This window comes from Fusarium coffeatum, assembly GCF_003316985.1.
Source record: "Fusarium coffeatum strain FIESC_28 chromosome Unknown BRIP53273_contig_60, whole genome shotgun sequence".
Classification (NCBI taxonomy): domain Eukaryota; kingdom Fungi; phylum Ascomycota; class Sordariomycetes; order Hypocreales; family Nectriaceae; genus Fusarium; species Fusarium coffeatum.
In genome coordinates this window covers 20,644-44,441 of record NW_022157856.1, presented here as the reverse complement: position 1 = coordinate 44,441, position 23,798 = coordinate 20,644, and the positions used below count along the sequence as shown (strand labels likewise).

Sequence of the window (23,798 nt, the reverse complement as noted above, 5' to 3'; positions counted from 1 at the left end):
CTATGAGGCTTTTCGCCCCGTCATTATTGATCATGGCTAAAGACAAACTCCTTATTTTCCAATGCTTTTCTTCAAAACTTGTCATGCAACTCTAGTTGTTGAGGTTGCCAATGGTAATGGACTTGATGTTTTGGTACTCAGCCATTCCGTACAGACTGCCCTCCTTTCCGTAACCGCTCTCTTTGACACCACCGAAGGGAGCCTCGGCAGCGCTGATCTTTCCAGTGTTGGCTCCGACCATGCCGACTTGCATCTTGTGGGCAACGCGCATAACACGGCTGATATCCTTGGAGAAGAAATATCCGGCCAGACCGAACTCGGTGTCATTGGCTAGACGAATAGCATCCTCCTCGGTATCGAACTCGAAGATGGGCGCCAAAGGTCCGAAAGTCTCGTCCTTGGCGACAGCCATCTCTTGTGTGACGCCAGTGAGGACGGTGGGCTGGTGGAAGAAACCGGGGCTGTCGGGGGTAGAGCCACCGGTTGCGATTTGGGCGCCCTTCGAGGTAGCGTCGGCAATGTGCTCCTTGACCTTGTCGACAGCGGCCTTGTTGACGAGAGGGCCTTGAGTGGTGGACTTGTCGAGACCGCTACCCATTTTGAGAGCGTTGACCTTCTCGACGAGCTTAGCGGTGAATTCTTTAGCGACGCTCTTCTGGACGTAGAGTCGGTTCGCGCTGAAGTCGTGTTAGTATCTTAATCAAATTTCAGGTGCCTGTGACTTACCAGACGCAAGTTTGTCCAGAGCATCGGAACTTGCAGAACATAGCACCCTCGGCAGCAAGGTCAAGGTCGGCATCCTCAAAGACAATGAAAGGAGCGTTACCACCGAGTTCCAAGCTCAGCTTCTTCAAGGTGCCAGCAGCAAGCTTGGCGAGGTACTTGCCAACACCAGTAGAACCAGTGAAGGAGATCTTCTTAACCAGAGGGTTGGTAGCGAGCTCAGTAGCAGCTTGGCGGTCACGAGTGGGAAGAACCTGGATGGTGGCAGGAGGAAGACCAGCTTCGATGGCGAGCTTAGTGAAAGCAAGGGCGGAGTAGGGAGTCTCGGAAGGAGGCTTAATAACAACAGAGCAACCAGCGGCCAGGGCGGGAGCGATCTTTCGAGTGATCATGGCGGCGGGGAAGTTCCAGGGTGTGATGATACCGCAGACACCAACGGGTTCGCGGACGGTCATGAGGGTGGTGTGAGGAGCGGAAGAAGGGATCGTGACGCCGTAGGATCGAGTGGCCTCTTCGGCGAACCATGAGATGAAGCTGGCAGAGTACAGAACCTCTCCCAGAGCCTCAGAGTAGGTCTTTCCGTTCTCGAGAGACAGAATGTTGGCCACTAGTGGTTTGTGTTAGTCTTGGGACGCAGTGAGCGTTAGAAGTTACGTACAGTCCTCCTGGTTGGCGAGAACGAGGTCGTACCATTTCCTCAACAGGGCACCTCGGCTGGCACCAGTTGTGCTGTCGAAGTACTTTGTATGGGCAACATCGGCGCTCTTGATGGCGGTTTGGAAGTCCTCGAGGGCACAGTTGGCGACCTGTCCGAGGACAGTGGCAGTAGAGGGCTCTGAAGTCCGGGTTAGCTGTTAGATTCACAGAACTCATGATGAAAGTGTTACTGACCAAAGACGTCAAATTTGTTATCCTTGGCGACCCATTGGCCATCGATGAAGGCCTCTTGAATGAGAAGGCTCTTGTCCTTAAGCTGTTGAGTCCCCAAGTTAGCAACCATGAATCTTTGGAGGGGTAGAAGTGCTCATGACTGAGGGGCAACTTACGCCAGCAATGACCTCCTTGTGGTAGTTTTCAGCCATGATGAAGTTTGTATGCGAAAAGTTTCTGAAGAACAAGAATTCGTTCAAGTAGAGAAGCAGAAATTCGAAAGAATGGAAAGATGAAGAGAACCAGACAAGTTCCGGTCAACGGAGATCTCCCAAGTAAATAAAAAGTCGAGGATCCACGACAGCTCCTAAGCAAACGTCACATGGACGCGCTAGAAAACTCCCACCCCCCACCAACCGAGTATGCTTAAGCCGTTGCATCGTGTCCATAGAGGTCAATGTTGACTGAATTGAGGCCAGTCATGATCCAGAGACGGACCCCATGAATTTGTGAGGCCGGGGCAGTGGCGCTATAAGTCGCTAAAAAGACCCCAAATTCCAGCAACAGACCGGATCTCGGTTCCGGTCCCAGGCTCATCAACCGGCCCGGAGCAGCAGCAGACGGTTCCGAGCGGGAATTACATTCCGGCTCTGCAATGACCGGGAACCGAGAGCATTTTGGTGTAGAAGTCGTGCATTTCTATTGCCGTTTAAGGAATGGTACGTTAAGGCGGTTTGTTGTTCGAATTGGTCAGGTTCTGGGGTGAAGTGTCTGGGGAAAAAGTGTGGAGATGGGCGGCTTCTCATAATGAAGTAGATGTGTAGATATGCCGGGCACGGTCGGAGTGGCCATGATCATACAGCTTATCGTTTCGGATTTCTCGAGAGATGATGGGAGGGATAGCGGACTTATGTAGATGTTAATAATTAATGGACGTTCTCTAGATTTGAGTTGACAGGCCTTGTTCATGTCTGAATTTCTGTAAAAATGTATGGGGGAATAATAGCATTGGCGAACTAGAATTGAGAACAGGATAACATGAGAACAGTCCTTGTTGACTCAGAATAGTTGTTGAACAAGGACCGTGAAAGAATTGAATGGCCTGTTCTTCCCACTCTCAAGGTGATGAAGCGGGCTAGCTAAATTTACTCTATCAACTGCAGGCGACAAATTACCACGGACCCTCGCTAACTCACACTACAACACTACCACTGAGAACTTCAACGCCGATAACAACAACATCTCTTAACTCGACATCGGTTTTGATATACTTGGACAGACTCTATTTTTACGACAGTTCCTTTATCACCAGCGTCAAAGGTCATTTCTTAGGAAGCTTGGGTTCTAAGCGCTGGTCCAAACTTCTGGGCGTGGCAGAGAAGATACGAAAGAACAATTACCTAACAGTCTTCTTGACGAACACTGTCTACTATACTCTTTTATCGACAGGAGAAGCCTTACAACAGATTCTCCAGCTTCAAGGTTTCAGTCAAGTGATCAAGGGACTGTCCCTCCCACTCAGCAAATGTCCCAAACCTCCATCTACGACTCGGAGCGCGTTCGAACTCGATTGCGGCACTTCAGCTTCTAGCTTATGAAGGCTGTATACGAACCTAGGCTGTGAGCCAATCTTACTGTCGATGAAACTGAAGAATGGTAAGTCATCCTTGTGGTCGAATCACAGTGTTGTTGCCCGAGTTCGCGGGCCAGGAACCAGGCTCCCAGTGGTACTATTGTAGTACACTCTCATGTTACGGCATATCCTGTGCGGGCTACAAACAGAAATGAGGACCGCTGCTAACTTCTGGGTTATCTAGACTGTTACCTAACTTCTGAAGGCAGACTATCTTTCAAGTCTCGGAGCGATATCCAGTACCTATCCACGACAACAATATTCCAGCGCTATAACTTCCACCGCTACTCCCAAGAATGAATCCATCCCCCAAAATACTCTCAAAGCAATTCATGGTAGATACTGATTGTATTGAACCTTTGTCGTGTTGAAGTGATGCAGTCAAGAGACTGTGGGTCGTTTGGCGGCGTGCAAAGGGGTAGCTCGAGATATGACTCGGCTTTGATCTTCCTCGAAATTTCAACCCTGTATACCTACCCATATATCGCAAAGCTTACCTATACCACCTACAAGTCCAATGATAGCTAGCTAGACCATAGAAATGACCTTGACAATCGACCGAAGGAGAAAGAGTGTCTGTGACCCCTAAGCGACAACTTGATAATCTAGTGTGATGCTAGTCTCTAGAACGTATATCACCTAGATGGGATACATGAATACAATTGAATAACACCTTAAGGAGTCCCAAATATCGATCGAACTACAAAGAATACAGCCATTAGCCGATCATGGTGCAACATCTGCGTTCGCGTAGAGTGGTCGGCTCTCCCCTGAGGTGTCTCGCATCTGCTTAGGCGTTACTGACACGCTATCTGTGTGATTCAAGTCAGAAGATTAGGGAAAATAGAAACTAAAAAGTTGGCAGTGTGGGTTTCGTACCATAGCATAGGGTTTTCTGTGGGAATTATTGATACCTAGCTGTGGGCGGACTCATGGAGGAGAATGAACGAAATAGACTGCCATCTGACGCCAGCTGGGAGCACAACTGACCGCTGCACTGCAATAGCAACACGCATGCCAATAATTCACAGCATGGCCTTATATCAATAGGTCCATACACACGTATTACTAGGTATGCATTATGCTCCATCAGGGTCTGCATCAGAGACAGCTTGAACAACCATGAAGCTGCACAATATAATTATGAATTCCAACATGACCAACAATCCGCTTAGCAATAGCATTTGACAAGAAAACATGCAGAGTTCTATAAAATTCTAATTCATAAGGGGATATCAGCCGTTCATCTGAAGTGCCAGGACTAGTGCAGTTGACATAGTTATGCCCATATAATGCTTCCACTCGCTTCCACCTATCACCCACCTCATCTCCCACACGTCATATCTTGATAAACAATACGCAGACTGCCATGGTAACGTTGCTCTAGCTCACCGACCCTTCGGTCAGTCAAGGGCCAGCACCCTACATGTGCGCACAACTTGTCGCCAAACTCACAAACACAGACCAAGTTCTTAGCTCCCACCTGCTCATCTACCTTCTCTTCCTCTCTTACCCCTCTCCTGAAGACCTCCAAGCTTCCCAAACATCCTTCCTTTCTCACTTCCCATTACCTACTGCTTCTTCCGTTGGCATCGCCAGGTGGGGCTCCTCTCGTGGCACGTTGTCATGACCGTGGTTGCAAAATGGAACCCTTTCATTACATCCTGCCTCTATACTAGCTGCTACATAATGGCTCACTGGAGGGGCGCTGGCCACCTTAACATCAACGTAGGTACTTCATACCACACCCATCAAGAGTTACAGTCCCTACACCCATGGCTTTTGCGACACAGGCTGTGCACATCTGCAATAACCTTTACCTTGGCGCTGCTCTGACATTCCACTCACTATCTAGGAAGATGAAAGGCACTGCCATACATCGCCTCGCGGCGCTGACTACCTTCGGGCAGGCACACACGATACTGGTTAAAGTTACCGCTGGGGTCAGGAGGAGTCCTTCACTGGCCCCGACAACATATACAAAATAAAGAGCTCAGTTGAGAATGCTGAGCATGGCGGTATGTATTATATTTTACTTACGCAAGATGATTGAAGACTAACTTCGTTGCAGTGGCTCGGCTAAGGCGAGCAACCTGGAACCCATCCGGCTCAACCTGCCGCTGGCCCGATTCGAATCGGACTGCCCCGACCGCGTTATTGGGGGCCTTGAAGTCCTCAACTTAGGTGCTACCTGAGTACTATGTAAGTTTTAACACATCTCTAAACTCAGGATTCCCTCTAATATCTACCTAGCGGAGATCGGCACCTCCAAATGTCTGACTGCTGGTGTCCGTCTTGTCAGAACAGAACCTGAAGAGAAATGAAAGGGAGTCGTCCTTAATGTCAGCCTCAATGTGATGTGAACATCATCATTACCAGAAGGGTCTCCGTAAGGATCACGGTAACAGAATGTCTCTAGTCCCTCATCGATGGCAGCAACGCAATTGCTTCGAGACACGGTTTTCTTTTCGGTACGAGCAAGTTCACATCACGTTGATGTTGGCATTAAGGACGTCTTCCTTATGAGCCTCTCCTGTAAATAGGGAATACTTGGACCGTTGGGTGTTAGCAGGGTAGAATGACAGTTAAGACTTTCATCAACAAAATTACACTTTTGAAGCATGAGAACTTCGATGATTACACGAGACACCTTTTATACCACCCCAGCATAAGATCTGTGACAACGAAATGACTTTACTTGGTTATTTCTTTTCGGTATATCCTTCTTCCTCCAATACTACAACTGGGCACCCTTTGCAATGACGATCATTCCTTGTGAGGGCTTTAAGCGGTTCTCGGTCTAGGGACTGCCGGTATTAGAGGAGAAGGAAGGCGACATGTTATTAGATACTCAGTTGCTGGCCTTTTGAAAGGGAAATGTCATTCCATATCCTCCGTTCACTAAATACCTCGATCCTCACTCGGTCTCTTTCTTCGGTTAAACTCTTGTATATCTTCTTCGAGACAGCTACGCCAACACTTTCCAATTCATCTAGACAAGATTGCCACTCCTCCAAATTCCTGGACTTCAACAGTCGAGTGAGACGTGGGAGACCTATGGGTAACTGGACGACTGTCAACCCCGGGCCTTTTCGCCCAGAAAATACGACTCACGCATCTTTGCTCTTCAAATAGTTGTAATCTTTCGTCTAGTCACTCAGTCAGATTCTCGCCACAGTGGATGTTGTTGACAAAGTCTGGCCGATAGGCTGGAGTCACGGACGAGATGGTCAGCATGGCTAGTTTTGGGTGCAAGCCAGATGATGTGTATGGAACCTCAATTTGGTAGGAAGAAGGGTTAGAAAACTCACCCCCTGTTATTCTTGTCTGAAGGAAATTATATACATAAGCCAATTATTCGTTGACCTAAGGTTGATGTTGATCAAAGAAAAGATACTTCTGATCTTTCACTGGGCTCGGAATATCCTCCTCCGCCTCAATTGTCTTTTTTTCTCCATCACCTTCATACTAGGACAAAAGGTCAGAATCCTCTTGACTTTCCGCGAACAGGTTTGTATAGATTTGAGAGCGGTAGAAAGCTCTAGCTACCCGATATAATTCCCCCGAAGATAGTTCCTGGTAGTCCGGGATGCAATCGTCTTGGCTCAAACCGTGCAGCTTGCGTAATGACCACAAAGTAAACCCAACCCGTAACTTCAGAACTACATCATGGATATGCGCAATCTGGATTGTTTTGCCAACAGGAAGGATTAGTTTGTTGTCGACAGTATCGTCGGGGGAATCGGTGTAGAATTTGGTTAGAAAGTCTTGAACATCTATACCACTAGTCTCGAACAGGCTTCTGTGATCGGTGGGTAGCAATGGTCAAATAGAACATATTCTCAGGGACTTGGGTACGTAGAATGTCCAAAGGCAGACTTGGAGTATCTAAGAGAGCTGAGTAGAAGATTCGGTGGCTCAGCAATATTGGAGGCAGTTGGTGTATACCATACAAGAGACGAAGAACATCGGCTATAAGACGCAGGGGCAAAGACAATATGGAGGTTATCATAGATTATTGAGAAGTCAGGTCAGAACTCCTTCACTGTCCCGCGGCATATAAATGTTATACAAGGCACACATACGGATATTGGGTAGCATGTAAATGGTGTGACCTGGCTTGTGCGGTGACATTAGTTCCCAACTGACAGAAAGATTATTCTTTGAGACTTACGGGCACTATTTGGCATATACGCCGGCCCAAGCCTGCATGTAGTGACAGGTTAATTCCGTCTTCTGTGCTCTAGGAATACGATGAAAGATGACAATTTAGTGCTGTGGTCTCTTTCTCTCCCCAGACTTGCAGCACACCACAACCGTCCAGCGTGGGGAGATGCGTGTCTACGGTCTAGACTATCGACCTTGATAAGCAGGAGGGTTGAAGAAAAGTCGAGACTTAGTTAAGGGTGTCGTGAAGATCAGTATAGTCTACTCTAGGCTTTAGTGCCTGAGTATGTCTAAATCATCTTGTTGATAGGATTCTATGGCCGGGTTAGTTTCCGGACCACCTGTCAAGTTCATACTAGGGTTTCCCGGGGTACAATCATGGTATGTGACAGCGAGGTAGCAATCGCTTCTGTATTCTGTATCGTTATATCCTGGTATCAAATCGTCTACACTCGCGGTTACACACTCGCTACAGCGTATGCTTCTTATGTCCAGGTACTTCGTAAGCATCCCACGCCATTCTATCTATTCCATCGCTTTGCACTTTCCCCCATTTCTATTGGCAGTCGGCCACCAGATGTAACTAGTAAGATGGCACACACACTTGACTCTATGCTTATATGCGTGAGCTCAAGTCCAACGACTTCTTCATCCCCAGTGGCCGGTCAGGGATGAGGGGTTCAGTCTCCTAGACTTCAGCAACAACCTTCTCCGTGGCTTCTTTCATGCAAGCCTCCTGCTCAACCTCCACAGGAGGAATGGCGATACCGAACTTCTCGTAGGGGAAGTTTTCCAGACTCAGCATGTACTCAGCCCAGCCATCGTCAATCTCACCAACCTGGTGGAGGTCGACTTCTCCAGCCTCACCAGTACGTCCTGCAAGGACTTCTGGCTCACGTCCATCGTACTCCTTCTTGAGCATAGGGTGGGGACACCAGATGACACGCATGCCAGCACGGCGGCCAGCCTCGACACCGGGGACGGAATCTTCGAAGACGAGACACTCCTCGGGAGTAATAGGTCGCTCGCCTGCGGGAAGACTGTCGTTGATAGTCTTCAGGGCAAGAAGAAAGATGTCAGGTAGTGGCTTGCCACGACCAGGGGTCAAGCGGGAATCATCTCCAAGGACACGACGATGGGAAGGGAAGACGGAAAAGAGCTCCTCGAGGTGGTTTGTCTTAACGCGAAAGTTGCCAAGGTGAGAGCTGGTAGCCAGAGCGATGTGGACTCGATGAGGTTCGCCGGTAGAGTTCTCCTTAACCTCCCAGTATCGGGTACGACCAAGGTGACCGAGCATGTCGACAATACCAGGGAGGGGCTTGGTTTCAGGAAACATCCTCTTCTGAAGGGCGGTGTTCTCAGCAATGTATTCCTCAGAGGTGATAGGAAGCTGAGCCCAGTCGTGGAAGATCTTGTTGGCCTGGGGGCCAGGTCGGCCCTGGAGCTTGGCTTTGATCGACCATGGAAGAGAATCTTTGCCATACTTCTCCAGAATGATATTGACACACTTAGTGTAGATATCTTCAGTATCGAGGAGCAGGCCGTCCATGTCAAAGAGACAGGCCCGGACGGGAGGGAAATCGGTGCGAGGAGCCATTGTGAATGACTTGAAAGATGGGTTTGTAGTAGGACAGGTAGGCAAGTACCTAGTAAGAGAGGCAGTCAGGGGTTTTTGTAGATGGTGATGTAAAGTGCGAATGAATCAAAGACGACGGATGAGTTAGTAGCAAGAGAGGTGATCGGGGGTTCTTATTGACCGTGATGTGAAGAACAAAAGAAGAACGCCAGTGCCAGGAGACTCGCGAAAATGAGTTGAAGCTTTGAACAGCAAGGTGGAAGCAGCCGAAATGGAGGTGATCGCGAAGTTTTTCTGACAGCCGCAAGCAGTGACTCCCGTCCCGTCGCTATCAGCCCAACCTTTTCCAGCAGGTGGGGGAGTCGATCACAGAGGCGACGTGCTGGAAAACTACCCCGCGGTGGGGCTTTTCCAGTGGGGACAACACTCGCTATGCCAGCTATCGCTTAGTGGCTATATGACGTGGATAGAGCCGGCAGGAGCGTCCCATCGGAATTATGAGGCTCCTGTCCTCAGTCCTCAGGTATTCAGATTGGCTCATGACATTTCTCAATGTGACACTTCGTCTTCTCAACAGTCTCATTCCATTTCAGGCCTCTCTAGCGCGCTTCCCACTCTGAAGACAACGCATACGTCACATTCAAGAGACCATTGCAATTTGAGTTCAATTAATCAGTAGTGGGACCCTATTTATCAACTTCAATACCTCTTTCCCAGCCATGAGTTCAGACGCGCCGATCAAAGACGATGTGGTGAAGAAACCAAATGCCGGCGACACCAAAGATGCCGACGATTCTATCGATGGCCAAGAGCTTAGATTCACACCAGAAGAAGAAGAGGTACGGTTGTTGAACTATCATCCTTCTTGTCTTTGAACACCGCTCATCCAATTTTGACTCTTGTTCGTTAACTTAGACTAATTCGCCCAGGCCTTAGTGAAAGAGTCGGATACGGCAAAGCAGGAGGCAAACGCCTTGTTCGCTTCCAAACAGTATCAAGATGCACTGAACAAATACGACGATGCAATTAATTCATGTCCCAAATACCTGTATTATCCTCGGGCAGTCATCTACAGCAATATTGCAGCTTGCCATATTCAGCTTCAGGATTGGAAAGAGACCATCAAAGCAGCTTCCGATTCTCTTAAAGCTTTGGAAAAGCTAGAGCAGAGTAACAGCCGACTACAGTCTGGGGAAAAGAAAGACGGTGACGAAAAGACTAAGCAGGAGGATGACGATGTGGAAGAAGAGATTGTCAGTACTGGAGCTTCACGTGCGGCCCCAGCACCTGTTACAGTCGATGAAGAAGTCAAGACGCTAGAGGCGAATATTCAGCGCATTCGATGCAAGGCCCTTATGAGACGAGCCCGTGGCCGCACTGAGGCTGGTGGCTGGCACAACCTTGCTGGTGCAGAGGAAGACTGCAAAGCTCTTGCTGCCAAACCGGAAAGTCTGGCTCCAGCAGATCTTCGAGTCGTTCAAAAGCAACTGCGAGAATTACCTCCGCGGGTGAAGGCTGCCCAGGAGAAAGAGATGGGCGAGATGTGGGGTAAGCTAAAGGACCTTGGAAATGGCATCCTGAAGCCCTTTGGGTTGAGCACGAACAATTTCCAGATGGTCAAGGACGAGAATACTGGAGGTTACAGTATGAACTTTCAGCCTGGAGGAAAGTCTCAATGAGTACAATGCTTTATTGTGGAAGACGAAAATTTTTCTCTATTCATCTATCAAGTCGACAAACAAAACTCCAGTTCCTGCACCCTAGAGAAAAGCAATAGATATCCCAGCGCTGTCTATTTTTACCATGCATCAACAATAAACACTTACTTCTTCAAGGCTCGACGCACACAAGTCTATCCAATGATCCCTGCCCCGGGTCATAAGCACTTGATCTCTACAATGACGACGTATCGAAAGAGTTCGACCGACTGGGTGGCTCATACCAATTTTGATAGGGGTGGTTTGGCAGTTTGAAGTCAGCAAAGCTCAATGGGTTGACAGGTGTTTTTATCCCTGCAGAGGCCATTGCGGGCGGTGTCGATAACCTCGAGGGCGTCAAGGATATCGAGGTTCTTCGAGTTGTCGAGGCACCTAGATCATGGCTGGTTTCTGTTTTCGGGCTCAACGTGGGCAACTTCATGCATGGCCAACCCCATCCTTTCTTGAGCTCCATCTCTACTGCCCCCAAACGCCAACCATTCCTGTTGTTGATTCTTTCAAGAATCTCGAGAACTTCACTTTGTTCGGTAGGGTTGGTGAGGACGCCAGCTGCAATTGCTAAACAACGGATCGCAACTATAGCAACCCCTCTATCTGTGGTATGGGCCACGATGCCGCATACCTGGTACGCATGGTGGAGTTGCAAGGCACGCAGCCTGTCGGAAGACGTGAAAGACTCAGTTGGGTGCGTTTGTAAAAGGATGCAATGGGCAGTGTGGAACAGGAGCTGTCCAATCGTCGCTTCTCGCTGAATCATCCTAGACACGGGTTATTGCAAAGTTCAGCGTCGAAGCTTCGGTTGACCTACCAGATACGAGGGAACACCGACTTGCCCGTTGACTCTACTGCTTTCACATAGCCAAATGGATGCATCGTTCTCGGGCATCGTGTGTTCCAACCATCACAGAGTCTTTTAAGCTCATGCCATTGCGATAGGCGATTACCAACCCAGTTCCGCTCGGCCTGTGGACTCGTGTCGTCGAACTGACCTGCAGTCGCGCGAAAGTTCGTAACCTTTGCAACAATATACAGGGCACGGTGTACCCAGGTTTGTTCATCTCCATATTCGTTGTGTTGATGGTTATCGGGTTCTGGAAAGTCTACACCCCACTCGTCGGGGCTCCATGTCGTCTGCCAATTTGCTGCGAGGCAGTTCAGAACTTCTATCCCAATATTCAACCAGAAGCAGGCCAACCCTATCCCGTTACTCTTCGCATTCCACCCACACTCTCGTACTAAGGCTCGGGAGCCTGCTATATGACTCATCCGGTGGGCGGGCTTTTCGGACATGATCTCGTATACGTTGAGCACAATCGCTGTCGTCGCGCACTCCGCAGTATTCCGATCAGGATTCTGCAGGCTTCGCAGGAGCTGTGTTGTCGCAGTGTTATAATAGAACAACGCTTTGTCATGGTTTTCCTGGGACATCAGAGAAGCATGTTTGACGCCACAGGCAAGGAGGGCGTTGAAGAGCATTGTCGACCTCAGGGCATGATGCGGAATACTTCTGGCGAAGTACTTGTCCCTGTTGAAAGAATCCATCCAGATTGCAACGTCGTCGACAAAGACTTGCATATAATGAACTTCCTCGGCGGAAGTGAGGATGTCGCGACCCACTAGTTCAATGTTTTGAATGGCTGGATGATGGATATGGTCATCTTCGTGTGCTTGTTCCAGCAAAAGCTCGTTGTGCGGCGATGTTCCGAGGTGCGGGAGTATCAAGTTGCCGGTATCCTCAACTGCTGCTTGGTGCGATGAAGGACGATTCCTCATCGCTATTAGTTGTTCTGGGAACAATTCTGTCCTTGGGGTTACAACAGAACGTGTCGATGACGGCGGTGTCGCAATGTTCGATACGTCACTTAGGATCCCTTGCCCGCTGTCGCTAAGCTCAAGCTTAATTGCATCACCCGATGGGCCTCCCAGGTCGTCTAATGCTCTCGGCGTGGTGTTATCGCGTACATAGCTGAAAGGCTGTTGCGAGCTAGACTGAAACCTCTCAGTGGCAGCATTTATTTCTCGCGGATGACTGCCTGTTACCAGGGGTATTGCTTCTTTCGAGTCATATCTATCATCGAGTCCTGGAGAATATGGTGCGTAGCGACCAAGACCACCTCGATATTCGGAAGCAATCTCTCGTGATTCGTCTTGAAACTCGACTAGAATTCCGATCAGCACAGAACCTGTGTTTGAGATGGGAATCCATACCTGCCCAATCCTCTGGAGGTGGTATAGCAGCAGGACTGTGTAGGTTGATCTCAAGAAAGTTAAGACGCACACCTCTTTTGCATTCACGACCTCTTTTCCGGCAATTCATACAGTCAGGCACGGCCTCGTCGCACTTGAGGTGCCTTTCACGACATGTCAGGCATCCTGTTCGGACTCTCCTTCCTTTGACTGGAGTGGGATTTGGAGTTGACATGGAACTTTGCACATTCATCTCTTTGGAAGTCTCCGTGGACATTGTTGTCGTGTCCTGGCTGAGGCTCGGGGGTTCGGAGATCGGCGCCGTTGCCATATGTGGATGCCGATGGGATCCAAAATCAAAGAAGTCGAACTCGAGATTATCTTCCATCGAATATTGCCCTGATGAGTATCCTTGCCACTCCGGTGGGAACGACATTGTCTGACTTTGTTTGGATTCTTCATTTTGCATCGCCGCACCGAAGCTGACACCAAGCTTGGCGATGTCATTGGGGCCTTTTTGCGCCGACACTATTATCTACCTGGCTCTTCCGGAGGCCACGGTAGTAATGTACGATTTCTCTGCGAGTATTATTGATGCAGCCACGTTGGTTTTGGAGACTTCGTGTTGCAAAATAGATCCAGATGCTTTGTTATCACATTTGTGGCTGGATAACTGAATACCCGCAATACTCAACAATGTTCTAAATGTTCTAAATGTTCTAGAAAATTCAATCGGGGCATGGAATGAAATCATAACTTGGGGTCTAGGCCACGGCTTCTGATCCGGTTTCCCTACCCCGGGCTCGGTATAAAAGACCGTCCGTCGCAGGTTCGGGATTGTCGTTGCGGGCTCCACAGTCGGAGTATAGACCAGGAGGGATAGGGCGGGGTGTAATAACGAGCGACTGAAGATAAGAGAATGAACCGGATGGATCCTGAGGAGTATAAATTTAAGATGGCATCAATTCCGGGCGGCTTCTTGTTCTGAGCCTTAGTAACCAGCTGAAGAACTCCGCCTGAACCCGGGCGTTGCACCATGGTTATATGGCGAAGCACCACCTACTTACCTAGCCAAGGCACGCAAGCCAGTTACCACGGACTTGTACTCCGGATGTCGTGCGAGTACGATCAGCCTCTTTCTTCGGCTATGATTCGGACAGCAAGCTGGTAGATACTGAGACCCTTACACGGAATGGCGTCTGTGTTCAATTTCAGTTCTGTCTTGTCTTATCCTAGAGGCCAGTGAGGAAGCTGGACTGGAGGAGAAATCATGATGCCGGGCCGAACCATCTGTCCGGCAAGATAGCTCAGCTGTGCATGATGCCTTCCATACAAGGAAGGTTGCTCGTCGGAGTAAGTAGCTCTGGAATTGGTTCCTGGAGCGTAGACCACAGTATCTGCCGCATGATGTATCATGTATGGAAGCTGAGTTATAAGTATACATTACACATGTGGCGCCCAGGGTCGATGAAACTCGGCTTGCATCCCAGCTGCCTTTGCCTTTGCCTTGCATTGCCGGAAGCCGGAGTAAACGAACCCTCGTATTAGGATCGATAATGACTTCCTTCCATCCGCAGGCTTCGCTTATTGAATCGCCTGTCAATATTGCTCGTGCACCGCGATGTCTTTTCCTGCGGCAGAAATCAGCCCCCTCAGACGATGTGCGATGCAACTAAGCTACACGGATAAGTAGCACGGGTACGCCCGAGATATACAGTCAGTTTGATTTGTCGGTTGTAAGTGATAGGTAAGACAAAAGCCCGAAATAACTCGGGCTTGATAGCCAATAGGGTGACGAAAGCGCTTTCTCAGCTGGTTTTGACATTCAATGCTGTCCTTGTGTCTGTGACAAATTATTCCTAGATGCGACATTTCAGGTCCTTGATCATTCAATATGAATCAATAGTTTTATGCTGTTCCTCCGCGCTTGCATCTAGAGCCATGTCAGGCATTAATCCGGATACTTTATATCAATAGCAATAGCGGATCCATCGGTCCGTCTAGGCGATCATCAAGATAACCTTGACTAACGACTGCATGCGAATCAGCAATGACGGCCAAGAGGATACGTTATTTTTTCCAAGATATATAGATGTCGATAAAAAGAAGGTCAAGATGCTTTACTAATGTTGACCGAATTCGGAAAGATAGTGAAATTATGACCATGTTCCACAGCAGGGTAGAAATCCAATCCCAATCAACTCTGCTTTTGATAACCTTCAAAATTCCTAACCATGACCACAAATCCTTGTCAATGAAATGGACTCATCAACTCCAACACCCAAGTCCATATTGCGTGGTCACAAGTCTCAGATTCATGCGGCAGCTTTCATCCGATCGAATGAGCGTCTCATCACAGGCGATGCAGATGGTTTCGTGGTGCTATGGGATCTCACCATAATGCGCCCGAGGGCCGTTTGGCGCGCACACGAAAAAGCACTCTTGGGTGTTCGCGGCTGGGGCGATGATAAGATTATCACGTAAGATCTTCCTCAAAATGAAGAACCTAGGTTTCTAACGACAAATTCTAGGCATGGACGTGATATGAAACTCATAGTATGGAAGCTTGGCGAGGCAGATGAGGACCATCTCAGCACAGCACTTCCTGTTGAAGACGTGCCGACACCCAGAGCTCAACCATGGGTTCTTCATCTTCTAGAAGTCAATACCTTGAACTTCTGTGCTTTCGCAATCTGTTCCAGCGTTCCTGGGCCTGTTGATACTGCCTCTGAGGTCTTGATCGCTGTTCCAAATACATTAAACTCGGACGCTGTACGTACCAAGCTTGTCTCGGTTGAAGTGACAAAACTAACGGCCATTATAGATCGATATCTACCATTTGCCCTCACAGCACCGGATTCATACCATCAAGGCTGGAGATAAGACTGGAATGGCCATGTGTCTTGCTCTTCTCCATCACAACGACGCTCTTACCCTCATTGCTGCTTTTGAAAATGGGTATGCGACTGTGCAACGCCTCGAAGCCAATGGGCAATGGATCACCACATACAATTCGCAAGCTCACTCACAACCTGTTCTGTCACTCAGGGTCTTTAACGACTTCTTCATTACATCCAGTGCTGATTCCATTGTCGCTAAACATCCTATTCCCACTCGATTATTCTTCCCGTTGAAAGAAATGGAACCACCCAAGAGCACAGAGCGCGTCGTCGAGATAATAGACGAGGACCCCAAAGGAAAGTCACTGTTGTCTGCAGGACTCAAGTCATCGTCGGCGCAAACCAGCACGGGTGCTCCCAAGAAAGGTGTGCCATGGAGAGATCCCCTCAAAGCTATCAACACCAAACATTCAGGACAGCAAAGTCTGGATATACGATCGGATGGAAGAATCTTCGCCACGGCAGGATGGGATTCCAAAGTGCGCGTCTACTCTTCAAAGACTATGAAGGAGCTTGCAGTCTTGAAATGGCATCAAGTGGGATGCTATGCTGTTGCTTTCGCTAATGTCAAGATATCAAATAAAGCGAAAGACAATACATCAACGACAGGTGAAGAGGACGAAACAAAGACTACGACTAGTCTCAGCACGCGCACAACCTCGCTGGCCAGGACAGGACTCAGCGTTAAGGAGCAGCGTATAGCAACTGCACGACAAACACATTGGATCGCCGCAGGAGCCAAAGATGGCAAGATTAGCTTATGGGATATTTATTAAGCTATGAAAAATGTGGTTGTACAGCAAGCAGACTACATTTTGTTAATCTGTATGTTTGATGATCCCCGAGCAGCCTCCTGCGCTGCGACTTGGGGGAGAAGTTCACAGATCGAGACCGATCAACGTTTTGCTCGGATAGAATAAATCAGATGTCCAAAGGGTAAAATAGAATAGAAATAGAAACGTCAAAAGACGGATGTCGTAGCCAGTCAGTTCTGTGATCCTGGACAAAAGCTATTATATAGCTATTAGCCCTCTATGATCTAGACAAGATTCATAGAACCCACCTTCATCACCCCAGTATTCTTTGTCCGCGAGCGGCATGTGCCTATATGGACGAAGTGCTGTCAGCGAGACCAGCGTACACACGCAACAGATTCTGCTGGCGACCGCCTACCCGCATTAAACGCGCTGACGAAGAATTTGTATTCCCCTTCGCCAAGTCCCACCATACTCGAAGTATCCAGGCTGCGACAAGGGCATCGCGCAGTTCGACGCTCATCTCGGCTGTGATGACGAGGCTCATACTGACTCGCTCATCCTCGACCTCCCTCGCTATCAACTCGCCCTGGGAATCTCTCCATTCGTAGCCTACGCCTTTGCTCCGCGACGAGCAAGCTTCGTACAGCATACCATGCGGCTCGAGCTTACGGTCCGCCCCCTTCGCAGCGCGGTCGAATCGGAAACCTTTCTTCTGCCGTAGGATATTACCGGAGCGGAAGTAGGTGACTCCAAAGGAGCATAGAGCTCGACGGGTAGCGGCTTCGGCATGGTAAGGAAACGTGGGGAACTCGGCGGCCGTCGGATGCTTGAGGTCGAAGAGGTGGCGGTTTCTTAGGACGACTTGGGGAAGACCGGAAGAGGTCTTGACGACCGAGTCGACGCGCTCGACTTTGACGCTGCGGTCATTGTCGTGGAGGTAACCGATGGAATGCGAGAATTCGTAGAGAGGTGGTGCTTGAGGGTCGGTTGAGTAGATGAAACGTCCAGAGATGTAAAGTGTTGCAGGGCCAAGGACGGCTTTGGTAGTGGGGTTTCCAGCGACTGTAGTGGGAGGAGGAGCGCTGATCAGGGTATCGTAGGAGGGTAGATCCAGGTCCGAATAATCGGGAGGAGGAAGGTCTGTCATTTTGGAATACGATACTGATAAATATTGGAGTATAAAGTACTTAAATCTTTAATGACGATTCGAAACAGGCGACAAATAAATGCAAGTGTCGCGTGCTGTCATTCACTCTCTATCCTGTTGGAACCGTTAAAAACTACTATGACGTGTATCACAGCAAGCTTCCAATTACTGTGCGAATTGAACTACAGCCACAGCCTAACTATAAAATTAAAAAAAAGTACCTATTCTACGGATACAGTAAACCAGATGGTTATTTGTGGACTGACGTTACTTCGCCTCAGTATCACAAGCCTCAATCACTGCGTATTCCCAGTTTTGATTCATCCTTCCGGTATTTCCGATAATTGCTAGTTCCTAAAATACGACTGCGATACGCCAAAACGCCTTATCACCCACGTTATGCATTCAACCTTTCCCTAAATGACTTACAGCCGGGAACCCAGGTTCACGTGGATGGACTTGGTGTTGCTGTAGGCCTCCAGTCCAGCCTCGCCAAGCTCACGACCAATGCCGCTCTGTTTCACACCACCGAAGGGGATGTAGGGTTCAGAATCCTGCGTAGAGTTGATCCAAACCATGCCGGCCTCGATCTCAGCAGCAACTCGGTGGGCGCGCTCAACATCCTTGGTAAAGACGGCAGCGCCAAGGCCATATGTCGTGTCATTGGCAAGCTTGAGGGCCTCCTCTTCTTCACTGAACTTAGTGATGACTACCACAGGGCCAAAGATTTCCTCACGGAAGACACGCATCTGGTTATGGACATCTCCAAAAACGGTAGGCTGGATAAAGAAACCCTTCTTGGAAGCGTCGACAGGCTGTCCACCAGCGAGAAGAGTAGCACCCTCGGACTTTCCAATCTCGATGTATTCGAGAATTCGATCGTACTGCTGCTTTGAGACTTGGGGACCCTGGTACACCTCTGAATCCCATTGGTGACCGACCTTGCTGACAGTCTTGGTTGTTTCGAGGAAGCGCTTGATAAATTCGTCGTAGACCGTGTCTTGAACCAAGAGACGAGAAGTAGCTGTGCAAATTTGGCCCTGGTTGGACATGATACCCATGTGAGACCACTTGGCAGCCTCGTCGAGGTCACTGTCGGCGAAGACCAAGAGAGGCGATTTACCACCAGTCTCGAGGGTGATGTTCTTCAGGGTCTTAGAAGCCATCTCCATAATTTTAGCACCAGTAGCGGTCGAGCCAGTGAAAGCAACCTTATCGACAAGAGGATGTTCGACAAGAGCAGGACCAGCCTCGCTGCCGTAGCCGTTGAGAGCGTTGAATACACCCGGAGGGAATCCGACTGCCTTGATAGCCTCGCCGAGGAGAAGGATGCTAAGAGGTGTCTGCTCCGCAGCCTTCATGACAATAGTGTTACCGCATGCCAATGCAGGGCCGATCTTCCAGGCGGCCATGGCAAGAGGGTAGTTCCAAGGAATAATTTGGGCGACAACGCCGAGAGGCTGGCGAAGAGTATAGGCGAGCTTGTTGGGGTTGGCGGTAATAGTTTGGCCAGTGATCTTATCGGCCCAACCGGCATAGTAGCGAATAGTGTTGATAACTTCGACAACGTCGCCGCCTTCAGCATCGCCATAGACCTTGCCTGCGCGAAGTTAGTATAGCTATAAGAATAGATTGGCAGCTTTTTTAAATACCATTGTCCCAAGCCTCCGAGGTAGCAAAGATCTTGGTACGCTCTTCAATGTAGTCGGCAAGCTTGTTCATCAGAACACCTCGCTGGGGAGGAGGCAGCTTCTTCCATGAGGGGTTGTGAAATGCAGCGTGGGCTGCCTTGACAGCCTTATCGACATCATCGGCATTGGCTGCGTGAACTGTGGCAATCTCCTTCTCGGTACTGATACAGATGCTTATTAGCCCAAGCGTCAGAAGCTATACGAAGATCACTTACGCAGGGTCGATGGAAGTAATCTTTTGGGTCGACGATCCTGGAACAAACTCGTTGTTGATAAAGAGGCCGGTAGGCTGCTTGTACTTGACGCCGTTGGGCGCCTCGAGATCAACATACAAGTCAGACATTGTGCTGTAGCGTTTCTGTGCTGTCGTGATAGTTCGGCCAAGAGGAGGAGCAATTGAGAGTTGGCACCGTGAGCGCGTCAAAGGTCGAAGAGGTACTGTATGCACAGAACGTGAGATACCAGCAAATGTGAGCCTCGAGGCGAGGGCTGCACCCATCTTCTTATAGCTGCTCAAAGACATGGCTGCAGAGAGAGGGGTAGCTCGGGCTTGGGTTCAGCGTCTCCTACTTGAGTTTAGCTAGCATGTATGTATCGCCGCCTCCCCCGCAATCAATCGTCTCGAGAACCCGATGCGGGATTCCTCAAGAGAGCAATTGATTAGCTGCTCTGTTGCTGTCCCGAAGCTCGTTATCGCTATCGAGGCTCGAAATGTGTAATGCTGTGCCTAGTTTCGGTAAAGCTCATGACGGCGAGCGGGACCGGCAATTGCCTGTAGATGCCCTCGTCCAGTTGCTGCAGTCCATCGTCATGAGATCGCCTATACCTTACTGTTCGAGTTTAGCACGTTTGGAAGCAATCGGAGCCGAGATCTTGGCGCTATCTATCATGATCATGACAGCTCTTATCGATAACATTTGCCGAGGGTCAGACATAAGAGACGAAATAATTTGGTCACTTTATGCTACCTCAGACTAGCACTTAGGCTGCTTTACTATCATAGCCCGCCTAAGGAGATGCTCTATCCTTTAATCCTCTACTACCATACCTAAACATCCGCAAACAATGTCTCCAGACCAAGAAAGGCTGTTGTACATCGTGTCATGTCTTGATGTCTTGTATCCGAACAAGGCTTACGTTCGATCTTTATTATTCTGGGCGTCGCTGTTTCGTCCTTGCGTACCTTTGTCTGGAGTGTGATATCTACAAACTTCGTCTCATTTGTCATCGTTCTCGTTATAAGCTATACATTAGTTTACATTTAGAATCCTTGCATCTAGGTAAATGTACTGATTAATACTATAGATGGCGTCTGTTCCCGGTATCTCAGCGAATACTGAGCAAGCCCGACCTCTTCCACTTACTCTACCTACCTTGCGACCAGCCAAGACCCATGACTCTTCGAACGACACCCCCTCTTGCTCTAACACAGCCGACTACCATAGTGGCACGCCTAGTCTTTCTATAGACTCCTTCTCTTCTGGGACTGTCAATGTATCTTTGGTCCAGCTTCTACCATCTCAGTTCCTGCCATTTCAGCTCCAGCATGAACATCCGCTACTACAACTCGAACAGAGGGAATCCCAGCTACAGCCTGCAGAAACCTTCTACGACTTGAACCGAAGGATGGACGCTTCTATCGGGAGACTTGGGCATCGCCAACGTTACTGACTTAGGAGCTCACTGATAGCTGTGACCGTTTTGAGCGGGGTCCAGCAACCTGGTCAATCACAGCACACTTTCCAGTCCGTTCTCCTGGAGGCAGCTGGCTTGTTTCTAGGTCTAGAAAGGCCAGGGCCAATAGCACAAGATGGGTTCGTGGACGCTGCCAAAGCCTACTATCGTATGCAGAACAGAATACGGACTCAGAACACTCGATTGCACGAATCGTCTGAGAAGAAGGTGAAGAGATGTGAACAGCACAAGAGCTACTACAAGAAGAAGGTAGCGAACGAGACGCTGGCACAGAGGACCCAGCAACTTGGACGCGATCGGGCCAGAGCTCAAGACAAAAAGGCAGACAAGACAGCTGTCGACAAGAGGAGCAGATTGGATCGCGACAATTCCTACCGAAAGTCAAAGCGATCAAACGAGACACCTGGAGAGAGGAAGAAACGACTTACATACCGACAAACAGCTTACTACAAACGTAAGTCCAAGGGCCACAAGGAAAACAACCCAGCACTAGCTCTTGTAGGAAATACTGGATATAATAGTATTTATTGTTTAAGCTATAGGTAGTACTGCTTATCACTGCTCACCACTGCTATTACTGCTCATCATTACCATTACTGCCTAGGTATCAATGCTGTTACTTGCTTACCACTATATTGCTTCTTCACTAACTAAGAGAAAATATTTCTTAGATCTGTTATTTCTTGCATCACATCTGCAAATCTTTACTCTTCACAACACCTCACAGTATTTGATCACGACCCATGAAGATTCAGTAAGACTACAGGAGGAGACTCACTGGGTTATTGCTGATACAGCCTTTAGCACAAACATGAATCCCATCATCATCGATGATGATGGCGATGCTCATATGGAAGCGCCACCACCACGCGCTCCTGGACCAGTTCGTAGGGATTTAGGACGTGCTCAAGAGGCACGTATGCATCCATACAGCCAAAGTCAGGGCGTCCGAAACTCAAATCGAATGTCTCTCCAGACCATCCAAGACACGATGAGCTATACCAATCACAGACAGGCGAACATGATAATCAGAGGCGGAGCGGACCTAATCCTTACCGAATTCAACGAAATCTCGACCATTCTCAAGAGCCTCGCACTAAAGATGGACACTCCCGCGACGACTTTCAGATTTTGAGCGATTCCTGCAGTTTGTGGACACACGAATCCAAGTTGGGATTCTCTCGCAGAACCACCCCTTGAGCGCCTAAAAGATCAAAGCTGGAGTGACTCCTGATGAACAAAAGAGAGAGAGACGGGCGGGCCAGCCCGTCTACTTCGGCCTTGTTGGTCTTAACTCTGAGACTGGAGTTGTTGACTGCGCCTAGCGCGACAAGAAGAACGCGGCGGTAAATCCCCAGTATGTTCATCTGGACCATGGTCAAACCCCCATCACGATCAGGACTCAGGCCATGCTCCAATATGACAATGTGGAACGTGACCGCATTCGAGCCTTTAACTCTTCGCTTATTACAAACTGCGCCCGGCGCATCATTCAGAAATGGGCACAAGCTGGTACCGCGCTTGTACCATTCATCGATAACATCGACAGACCTTTTGGCCTAATGTCCCTCCAACTGTCAGGGCCCACCGTTATAGCTGAGGGCGATCGGTTAATCGAAGCTGGACGGGCATATACCGCTCAATCCCAAACCCTGCACACAGTATTCCGATGATCGACTGGGTAGCAAAACAGTATACTGGGTTGCAATAGTTCTGGTTCGGGGAAAAGGAAAAGAAAATTGAATATGATGTCCAAAAAAAGAAGAGATAGAAAGGCCACAAGTTGATCAACTACGTAACAGAAGAACTATCTTACAAAGTTTAGATACTAGTTAGAGTAAACAGAGTATTCTAAATGCTAGTCTAAGCTCTATAAAGCGACTTAAATTGTTTCGTCTCTTGTGTTCTCGGCAGCCAATTACATCTGATATCCTGATGCCATCCTGTAGGTTGACTTGAAGACGCCACGTGGAGATGGTGAGGATGTAAGGCCGTTCCCAATAGCCATGGATCAAATGGCTGGATATGGATAGATCAGTTTATTTTACCAGAAACAACCCTCCCTGGATAATTCCAAAGCGGTCAATATGTCAGCATTGCTTGGCATGCCAACGTTAACAGAGCCGCTTACCTACCCCTAGCTACCTACTAAGGTACTGTCCCATCCCCTCTGTCTTGAAATAGTCACAAAAGTTCATCAACGCTTACTAACTCCGCAGGCTTTGTCCGCCGTCACTCGTCCGCCAACCGTGAATATGCAACGCGGAAAGATATTTCCTCCTTATCTTACCGCAAGTGTCGATGTCTGGCTACTGACAAAGAGCCAAGACCAGCGGGACATCAATACAAGCTCATCCAAGATCTGCAACCACTTCCTGGGGGAGATCGTCGCTTAACATGCCCTCGGGTCTCGTTTAGACCCTTCGATAGGGTTTGCTTTAACCGAACCCCATCAGATATGCTGACGGCGTGAGATGAGATTATGGGCAGACGCGAGCCTGTTAGCCAGTAGATAAACCGAAGTGTCTTACTTTTGAGTGTTGTTCCTGTTGTTGTATCACTGTTTGAACCAGTGAGCCTTAACTCCGGGGGTACCGATGGACGTCAGCCCATATCTCACTGATACGTAATTGCCCTAGGCGTATAATTTATCTAGATCCCTCTGTCTTCGACTGGTTACATCCAGTCGATGCTGTTATTACGTTTTATTTGGCTAATTTGACTTCTCCGACT

The 23,798-nt window shown here is 48.8% G+C and overlaps 8 protein-coding genes across 8 annotated transcripts; 3 read left to right on the top strand and 5 right to left on the bottom strand.

Moving 5' to 3' along the window:
* Window positions 1-91: 91 nt before the first annotated feature.
* FIESC28_02741 (uncharacterized protein) lies at window positions 92-1,805 on the bottom strand (the record flags this gene model as incomplete). The annotated part of the gene is made up of 5 exons (XM_031156890.1): window positions 92-677; window positions 727-1,330; window positions 1,382-1,558; window positions 1,615-1,696; window positions 1,770-1,805. The coding sequence occupies 5 exons, from the start codon at window positions 1,803-1,805 to the stop codon at window positions 92-94; spliced, it is 1,485 nt and encodes a 494-aa protein (XP_031019041.1).
* Window positions 1,806-8,081: 6,276 nt separating this feature from the next.
* On the bottom strand, window positions 8,082-8,990 carry FIESC28_02740 (uncharacterized protein; the record flags this gene model as incomplete). Its single annotated transcript, XM_031156889.1, has 1 exon — window positions 8,082-8,990. The coding sequence occupies one exon, from the start codon at window positions 8,988-8,990 to the stop codon at window positions 8,082-8,084; it is 909 nt and encodes a 302-aa protein (XP_031019040.1).
* Window positions 8,991-9,688: 698 nt separating this feature from the next.
* On the top strand, window positions 9,689-10,648 carry FIESC28_02739 (uncharacterized protein; the record flags this gene model as incomplete). Its single annotated transcript, XM_031156888.1, has 2 exons — window positions 9,689-9,808; window positions 9,899-10,648. 2 exons carry the CDS (start codon window positions 9,689-9,691, stop codon window positions 10,646-10,648), a joined length of 870 nt encoding a protein of 289 aa, XP_031019039.1.
* An 843-nt stretch (window positions 10,649-11,491) lies between these two features.
* Window positions 11,492-13,151, bottom strand: FIESC28_02738 (uncharacterized protein; the record flags this gene model as incomplete). Its single annotated transcript, XM_031156887.1, has 2 exons — window positions 11,492-12,846; window positions 12,896-13,151. 2 exons carry the CDS (start codon window positions 13,149-13,151, stop codon window positions 11,492-11,494), a joined length of 1,611 nt encoding a protein of 536 aa, XP_031019038.1.
* Window positions 13,152-15,133: 1,982 nt separating this feature from the next.
* On the top strand, window positions 15,134-16,550 carry FIESC28_02737 (uncharacterized protein; the record flags this gene model as incomplete). The annotated part of the gene is made up of 3 exons (XM_031156886.1): window positions 15,134-15,354; window positions 15,406-15,646; window positions 15,699-16,550. The coding sequence occupies 3 exons, from the start codon at window positions 15,134-15,136 to the stop codon at window positions 16,548-16,550; spliced, it is 1,314 nt and encodes a 437-aa protein (XP_031019037.1).
* A 328-nt stretch (window positions 16,551-16,878) lies between these two features.
* On the bottom strand, window positions 16,879-17,679 carry FIESC28_02736 (uncharacterized protein; the record flags this gene model as incomplete). The annotated part of the gene is made up of 1 exon (XM_031156885.1): window positions 16,879-17,679. One exon carries the CDS (start codon window positions 17,677-17,679, stop codon window positions 16,879-16,881), a length of 801 nt encoding a protein of 266 aa, XP_031019036.1.
* A 425-nt stretch (window positions 17,680-18,104) lies between these two features.
* Window positions 18,105-19,893, bottom strand: FIESC28_02735 (uncharacterized protein; the record flags this gene model as incomplete). The annotated part of the gene is made up of 3 exons (XM_031156884.1): window positions 18,105-19,279; window positions 19,332-19,531; window positions 19,586-19,893. 3 exons carry the CDS (start codon window positions 19,891-19,893, stop codon window positions 18,105-18,107), a joined length of 1,683 nt encoding a protein of 560 aa, XP_031019035.1.
* Window positions 19,894-20,435: 542 nt separating this feature from the next.
* FIESC28_02734 (uncharacterized protein) lies at window positions 20,436-22,200 on the top strand (the record flags this gene model as incomplete). Its single annotated transcript, XM_031156883.1, has 4 exons — window positions 20,436-20,549; window positions 20,676-20,864; window positions 21,117-21,519; window positions 21,821-22,200. The coding sequence occupies 4 exons, from the start codon at window positions 20,436-20,438 to the stop codon at window positions 22,198-22,200; spliced, it is 1,086 nt and encodes a 361-aa protein (XP_031019034.1).
* Between the last annotated feature and the right edge of the window lie 1,598 nt (window positions 22,201-23,798).